This window comes from Cannabis sativa, chromosome 7, assembly GCF_029168945.1.
Source record: "Cannabis sativa cultivar Pink pepper isolate KNU-18-1 chromosome 7, ASM2916894v1, whole genome shotgun sequence".
NCBI lineage: Eukaryota > Viridiplantae > Streptophyta > Magnoliopsida > Rosales > Cannabaceae > Cannabis > Cannabis sativa.
The window spans coordinates 23,566,533-23,575,585 of record NC_083607.1 but is presented as its reverse complement, the minus strand read 5'-3'; the positions used below and the strand labels follow the sequence as shown (position 1 = coordinate 23,575,585).

The window sequence follows — 9,053 nt, the reverse complement described above, 5'->3', positions numbered from 1 at the left end:
CTCGAAGGGAATCATCACTTAACTTCTATACACCAGTAGAAGCTATAGATTCCATATTTATGTTCAGCACTCCCACTCAATCATACTATCATGTTCCCAAAATATACGTATTACCCTGACCCAAAAGTAGGCTTAACTAATAAATCAAAGAACATGAATAGCACTCCTGAGTTGAGCCCAAGCATATCAGGATTTAGATTCTTTTCAATCTTAAGATCAACTACTGATATTGACTTGGAAAGATATGTATAACGGTAAGTTTGTAATATCTCAACTTAGTTGCAATATCGGTCCAGTCCAATGTATACTCCATACATTCGAAACTAGTATACTTTACTAATGTCCTGGAAAGAACATAACACTTACTCCAAGTGTAAGTACACATCATCGCTGATTATCACATTAGTGTAAATCCAATAACACTAATGAAACAGGGACCAAAACTTTTGATTCATATGATCACAATCACATTCCACTATGTTGACGATACTGTAATTGTGAATAAACATATGATCTGGATTTAACTGATTTTGTGTGTATGAATGTAATAAACATATTAAACCATTAGCTTGTAAAATTCATGCAAACATCAATCACTTCAAATTTCTTATGTTGATTACTAATCAGATTGTAAAGAGTTTTATTTAGGGCATAAAACCCAACACCTACTAACATTAGAAAAGATACAACAAATAAAAGAGGGAGATGACTTGATACAAAATGAGACATAGTTCTCAAGAGCCCAAAGGGACATCTTCCCATTAAGCGCATTGATAACTTGTCTCGAGTCACTCTCTACAATGACATACTTATAACCTAAATCCACAGCCAGCAAAATAGCCAAGCAGCAGGTCCCAGCTTCTCCACATAACGCATCCGAGAAGTCCAACCGAGACGTGTTAACCCGAACCACCTTGCCCAGATGATTCCTTGCTACAACTGCAATGCACATAGTCTCTAATCCTACTCTAACATCACAATTCAGTTTGATCCAATCCTGAGGAGGAGGATTCCAAATCTCCCTCAAGATCGGAGTAAGAGCAGGCAAGAAAGAATCATGTCACTCTGCAAAAGAAGTACAAATATTGTCAATACATTTCACCACATCTGGAGGAGTGTTATTGTGTACCATTTCATTGCGCATCCTTCAAAAAGTGTCAACAACAATCGAAGCAAAGAGAAATACATCCTCAGCATAAATCCCCTTATGCCTAAGATTCCATATAAATTTAACCCAGTCCCAAACACGAATTCCAGTCTCGCACACAGGGTAGATACCCCAAGGTGAAGCTCGCCATAAGTGTTGCGCCACCTCGCATGAAAGAAATAAATGCTCAATGGATTCCTCCCCTAAGCCACACAAAGGGCAAGTTGAGTTCTCAATCTAAAACCTTCTTCCAATTACTGATCTCACAGGGAGCGCATTAGAAAGGATACACCATCATAGAACTTTGTGACGCTCCAAGATTTTGTTATTCCAAAGTTTATTTCAAAGCGCTGGAGCAACAGTACAATGAGGAGCCCTTTCCAAGGCCTGGTCAGGTAAGCCAATTTACACGAGAACTGCCCATTACTTTCCAAGGTCCAAATCTACTTATCTTTACCCTGTCCCGAGGACCTACCACCTTTTATGATTGCAGAAACAGTCTCCCAAAACGAAAAGACGGTTTAGCTTATGGCAATCCCAATCCCCACTTGTCAGCAGGAGATCATCCACACACTGATTATCTGGTAACACATTACCATTTGGTTTCGGGATGAAACCTCTACAATGAGGAATCCAAGGATCCCTCCAAATACTAGTATCTCTGCCATTTGCCACCAATTTACAAGCCCCTTTTCTCAAAATTGCATTGGCTTTCACAACATTTTTCCAAAATCAAGAATAAGAGTCTTTATATCTGCAACTGAGAAAATCCTTCCCATTTAAGTACTTTGCTTCCAAAATCTTGCATCATAACGATTGACACCCATTCAGAATTTTCCACCCCCACTTGGCCAAAAAAGTGAGGTTCATTTCTTTTGTTTTTCGAAATCCTAGTCCATTAAGAGATTTAGGAAGACAAAGTTTATCCCAAGCTCTAAGATGAAGGCCATGGTTTCCTTTCTCGAAGCCCCACTAAAAATCTCGAACCAAACCATCGATTATATTAATGAGGCGATTAGAGAGTTTTGTAGTTTGCATAGCATATATAGGTAGAGACAACCCCACTGATTTTATAAGGGTAGCCCGTCCCGCCTTTGACAAAGTCTTTGCCTTCCAGCCTTGCAGTTTAGAAGTGAGGTTGTCAAGTATGAAGTTAAAGTCAGAATCCTTTTGTCTAGATCTGAAAAGGGGTAGACCCAGATAATTTATAACACCATCAGGAGTATCAATACCCAAAATTTCCTTGATGCCTCTTCTCATGCCATTAGGGGTATTTTTGCTGGAAAAAAAAAATAGAAGTTTTGAGTTTATTTAAAAAAAGTTTTGTTCAGCATAACAATTTACAAAAACTTGTAATGATTTTTTTGTTTTATTTAAATTAAAGAAAATAAAACAAAAAAGAGAGAAAAAAAAAGAGTTTATATTTTTAGAGAAATTAGAGGTGACTTGTAATTATATTTTAGTAAAATTTAAAAGTTTGAAAAAGAAAAAAAAAACAAGGATAAAATTAAAAACAAAAGAAGAAGTAATTTCTCCATAGAACTAAAATTTGATAGGTATAGCTACAAAACAAGGGTTTTTTTTCTTTTCTAAACAGTAATAAAATAAGAATTTTATAAAAAAAGTAAGTGTTCTTTTTTTTTTTTCTTACGCAAAGTAAGTATTCTTTTTAACTACAAGACAAAGACAAGAAAAGAATATCTTATTTATTTTTTCTAAGATGCTCAAAAAAGGACACATTCATTTATAAACAAGAAGGTTCCAAAAGAAAATTATCTATTTTTGTATATATTAAATATGTAAAAAAATTAAATTATATAATAATTATTAATAATTAACACCCCAAAATTTTTTCTTGACAATATACACTTCTACTTTGACAACTCTTCCTCGGGTATTGTGTATATTTTTTTTTTCTTTAAGTTGTTCAAAAAAAGGACACATTCATTTATATATAGAGAGAGATAGGGTGTGCATAAATCAATCCAGTCCAATGAGAATCGATCGATCCAATTACAACCGACTGCCAAACATTGGATATCCAATTGTGATCAGATCGGATTGGATGTTATTTTTAAATATCTAATTGGATCGGATCGGATGGTAGATGGAGTGTTTAAAAATCCAATACATCCAATATCCAGTCGAACTAATTAGTATTTTCATTTAGTTTGGATGAGTAATTAGATTTTATATTGTTATACGTCAAATCTATATGTTTATATGAAAATTAACATTAAAGTTTTACTCTTTTTTTCTTGGATTGGATGGATCCAGTTCAATCCAATACATACTGGATTTAAAATATTGGATAGATCCGATCCGATCCAATCCAAAAAATACTAGGTCTGAAATATTGGATAAACCTAAATTAAACAAATAAATATTTATGAAATACATCTAATGGATAGAACCGATCCAATCCAACATCCAATGGATGTTGGATCGATTGGATGACGAAATTGGATCGGATTGGATGGTAAAATCTAACATCCAATATATAATTAGATCGGATCAGGATAGGCCTAAAAATATTGGATGTGATCCAATAAACACCCCTAGATATATACATATTCAATAAAAGATATTTTCTTAAAAATATAAATTGTACAAAATAAAAAATATACATATCAGTTTTATTATTATCTTTTTTCTATATCTCTACGAAAAAATAGATTGGGATGTTAGTTTAATTTTATTTATTAAAAAATATATATTGTTTTTCAATTAGGATTTTTTTTTCTTTTTGACATTTTAGTCAAACAACTACTAAAAATAGAGACCCCAAACAACTTAAAAGTTATTGATCAAATCTAATATATTTCCTTTTTTTTTTTGTTAGATTTGTACCCGTAGCTCCAATGGATACTTTAGAGAATATTTGATCACATTATATATTTTGCCATTTTGGTGGCTAAACCTCCATCTGATTCACTTAAATTTAATCCTGTAATCTACCCTCTAAACTACTAAAGATCACTATAAACTATTTATGTATAGACTCTTGTACACATATCACGTTTATATTCGTACATTTAAATTATTATTTCAAAATTTATTTTAAAATTATTAAAATGAAAAATAAAAATATTATAAATTTTGAAATAATTTTTATATTTTTAAATAATAATATTAGTCGTACCAATATAAATGTGACACATATACAAAAGTGTACACATAAACAATTTACATTGGCAATTAACTGTAGAAAATAGATGATACTTTAAATTTGCTATTAGTTCAATAGTTTGGAGAGTTTTACCATCAAAATTTGAACTTAAAGGGTTAAGTACAAGTAAAGTAGTAATTGAGAGGGTTTAGCCATAAAAGTTTCATATATTTTTGATATCTTTGTTATATTAAATGTGGCTATATAACAAAAGTGCTGTTCTTTTTTTAAAATATTACAATTCAAATTTAAATTCACTACATATATATCTCTTATATTATATCTTTATTTTTATCTTTATCTAAAAGTGTCTATCTAACGATAATTCTTAGTTTAACAGTATATTTTTCTTTATTCTGTTAAATTTAACTAGCCTTTTAACTCTAACGTTAGTTTTAAATAATATACAATAAACTCCTAAAATATAAATTAAACCCTGAGCTCGTTTGGAACGACGTATTAGGTCGTATTGTATTGTATTGTATTGTATTGTATTTTATGCAATATTTTTATGTAAAACTATATATGGTATTAATTTTTATGGACACCTAAATATATAATATTTTAGTATAAATTAAAGTTTAACATAGTATTATATAAAACTATGATATATAATTCAATTCAATATAATACTTTACAATACAATACGACCTAATACGACGTTCTAACGCAAGACGACTACTCTCCCAAGCCGTCAAGTAGGATTATGTGCTTTGACTCCGCAGTCTCCTCCCATCACTTTGCTCCATGGAGATGGTATCGCTCCAGAAATCATTCCGGTTGCTAAAACTATTATTAACCTCACTGCCTCTTTCCATGGTCAATATGATCTATTTTTCTCTTTTAAATTTCATTTGGTACACTTGTATTTTCACGAAAGTGTAAAAAGTCTCAACATTTTCTCTTTGTTGATAATTTTGGGGATTTCTTTTTAATTTAAATGTAAATGCTGACCTTTAAGGATAAATTGATCATGCGAAAGACTTTTACCTCAACTGCAACCACAACCACCGACGACTCCCACACACCATTTCCGTCCACAGGATTGAGTCGTATGGCTGAGCTCTCATCGCCGCAAATGAGGCTGAGGTTGGAATCGATTTCTATGGAGTGTTGGAGGTGAGTCTTGATGAAATGCGGATTGTCGATTAGGGAACACCAGGGCTTCGAAACACACCTGTCTTTATATTCGAATTCTGCCAGCTCTTTATTAAAAATTTGCTTGACAAATCAAACAGGTTTTAGTTTTCTTCTTCACTTTAATCTATTGGATTTTCATTGAAATGTATTTTACCATTGAAATGGATTTTCTTCTCTTTGTTAAGTTTTAAGTTTCTTTATGCCAAATTGTAGTTTCTTGCATTTGCTTAGGTAATTATTAGAATTAGACTTTTGATGGTTATTGAAATTTTTTAACCATCAACCTCTTTTGGTATCAAATGGAATCTGACATTTGTAAAATTCTGACCAAAACCATAACTACTCTCATTTCAAACCTTATATTTCAGGATGGCTTATCCTTATCGATATAAATTGTACAAGAGGGTGGATGAACCTTCTGTGAAGGAGAAGTATGTTATCTTGTTGTAAATTTAACAAATGCAAAGATCAAAAGAAGAAAGAGACTGGAATTTGGTAAGAATTTTGTTCTGATGTGATATTAAATATTATATATGCTTAGACTAATTAGTTTAGCGTTGTCGATCCAACTCTTTTCTATCTTTTTTGTTGCAGGGGATTCTTGAACAATATATTCTTGTAAGCAACATGGTGGATGTATAGTCTTAATCTGCATCACTAGTATATATATAATTTTACTTTTGAACTAATTACCTACTATTAGAAGGAGTTGCATGTCATGTCTCAAAATAGGAATGATTTTATTTTTACTGACTTTCCACTCTTTTAACAGTTTAACGACTATTATTATGGCTGAGCATCAGTCGGTTTTGTCAGTTTTTTTCTATATAAAAATCTAAAATTCGGTTTTCGATCTGGATTGGTGCACTCTGAAAACCGACCGACCAATTCAGAACCTATCTTAAAATCGACCGTTTTGAACCTCGGTTTGGTCGGTTTAAACTACCCAAACTAAACTTTTTTTTTTTAAAAAAAATGATCCAATTTATTCTATAAATAAATTATTCTACATTTTACAACTACAAACATACAAATTATTTGTTCAAAAACTAATTATCTTATTCTTTTAATTTTAATATTAATAAAAACAATAATATATTATTTTTATATATTATTAGTAACTATAATACATGCAAAAAAAATAATAAATTAATATGTATATGTATAACGGTCGGTTTCAGTTTTTTCGGTCGGTTTATTACCCATAAAAAAATCGACCGTTCAATGGCGGTTTTAACTGTTAGTAGGTTTTTCGGTTTTCGATTTTGTCGGTTTCGGTTCTAACGGTGTTCGGTAGGTCGGTTTGAACAGTTTTTTCGATTCTCTGGATTTTATGCTCACCCCTAACTGTTATCAATTTACAAGCTTTGTTATGGTTTTATGTCATAATAATTATCAAATACTTTTGATCTAAGCCATTTGGTATTTCTTTCATAATTTAAGTGGACATTATTAGTTACATAGGCTTAATTTTCTTTTCTTTATTTGTATCGAAAAGTAGTTTGTCTATATATTTTTATTTTATAAATTATTAAATTCGTCATCAACTTGGCCACGTTTGGTCGTTTCTTAATATGCATTGGCATAATAAAAGAGGAAACAAGGAAGTATTTTCCTTTCCTATCCATTCTTTTGTTGACATACACAACTAAAAAATTAAAAAGCTTAGATAATCTATCATTTATTTGTAAAAACTCAACAAAAACATGCTCAAACTCAAACTCATTATTCACAGATTATAGCCATCACTAACAGGGGATTAAAAACACAAATTCAAGCTTTAACCAACAGCAATATATGCAACTATTACAAGCTCCACAAGAATTAAAGCAAGCAACATAAGTTACACCAAAACCAACATAATCCCCTATACAAAAGCTTGAACACCACAACTTCAAGGCAACCCACAAGAATTTCTAGAAAATTAAGGTTCAAAATAGCATTCAAATCTAAATCTCAACTCCAAAACCTCACTAAACAACTCAAGATACATCTCTCATAACATTACAAGCTCAAACAACAATTTATCATCAACAAACTCTTCAATTCAAACAACCATGCAACCAACAACTAACAACATCAAACATACCTAAATATCAACATATTATACAACATCAAAACTCAAAATAAAGAAGTGGGAAAAACTACCTCAAGCTCTTCACAATCCTAGCACCACCACTCCAAAAATCCAAACTTTGATTCAAGGTTAAATCTCAAAGATTAAAAAGATTAAAGAGATGAGAAAGGGTGAGAGAGAGGGGTCGGGTGGGCTGCGGGAAAATCCAAAAAAATAAAATTTTCATTTTACAAAAATTTATTTTGTTGAAAATAGAGTCAAATGGTCAAATGACCAAAATACCTCTAGGGCCAATACACCACATATGCATACAACAAGGGAAAAATTGTCATTTTATCACACACCAAACTTAAATAAATTTTAGATTATTCAATTATTTATAAAATTCCAAAATAAAATCCCAAAAATATATTTTGGGTCCCGAACCCGGTTCGACCCAAAATACCCGGTTGTGACTATATCGCGCTGACTTGTCAGAAAACACTTGCAGAGGACAGAACAAGTATACTATATAATTATATAGTCCATAAGCACGCTATAACATTAAAATTACGATTTTACCCTTCTCGGGTCAAAATTACAAAAAAAATGCCCCTGCTCACCAACGGGGTCTTAACATGTCATTTATCAGTATAGTTCATATATATTAAATTATATAATAATATAATTCTACATTAATACACATTTAACTAGTTAGGGTTTGCTAATCTGACTCCTCAATCTTAGGGTATTACAATTATCCCTTCCTTATAGAAATTTCGTCCCGAAATTTACCTGAACAACTCCGGATATTTTTGCTGCATATCCATTTCGAGTTCCTAGGTTGCCTCTTCTACTTTGATGTTCTTTTACAACACTTTGATCAGTACAATTGTCTTGTTTCTCAAGACTTTTTCTCTCCTATCAAGTACGTGCACCGGTTGTTCCTTGTATGAAAAATCTGGCTGAAGTTCCAATGCTTCATAACTCAGAATATGGAACGGGTCTGAGACATAATTCTGAAGCATCGAAACATGGAACACATCATGTATAGTTGCCAGTGCTGAGGGCATAGCCAACCTGTATGCTACTTGCATTATCCTCTCAAGGATCTCAAAAGGTTTGATGAACCTCTGGCTAAGTTTTCCTTTCTTACCAAAGCATTTAATGCCTTTCATAGGCAATACTTAGAGAAATACCATATCTCCGACATAAAAATCAATATCTCAACACTTTGGATTTGCATAGCTCTTCTGTCTACTCTGAGCAGCGAGCATCCGTGCTGTGATTTTATCAACTGCCTCACTTGTTCACTAAACAGCTTCGGGACTTAGGAACTTTCTCTCACCTACTTCATCCCAGTGAATAGATGATCTACACTTTCTTCCATATAATAATTCATAAGGAGCCATCCCGGTTATTGCCTGATAGTTGTTGTTATACGAGAACTCAATCAGGGGAAGGTACTTTACACATGATCCTTTAAAGTCTAACACACATGCCCGTATCATGTCTTCATAAATCTGAATAGTCCTTTTGGA

The 9,053-nt window shown here is 32.2% G+C and overlaps 1 protein-coding gene across 1 annotated transcript; it reads right to left on the bottom strand.

Moving 5' to 3' along the window:
• Positions 1 to 8,381: 8,381 nt before the first annotated feature.
• Positions 8,382 to 8,690, bottom strand: LOC133039677 (uncharacterized). The gene has a single exon (XM_061118588.1). The coding sequence runs from the start codon at positions 8,688 to 8,690 to the stop codon at positions 8,382 to 8,384; it is 309 nt and encodes a 102-aa protein (XP_060974571.1).
• Positions 8,691 to 9,053: the final 363 nt, after the last annotated feature.

Bases quoted from the DNA above. Each gene is read 5' to 3' on its own strand.
- LOC133039677 (XM_061118588.1), bottom strand. From the start codon at position 8,690: ATGAAAGGCATTAAATGCTTTGGTAAGAAAGGAAAACTTAGCCAGAGG.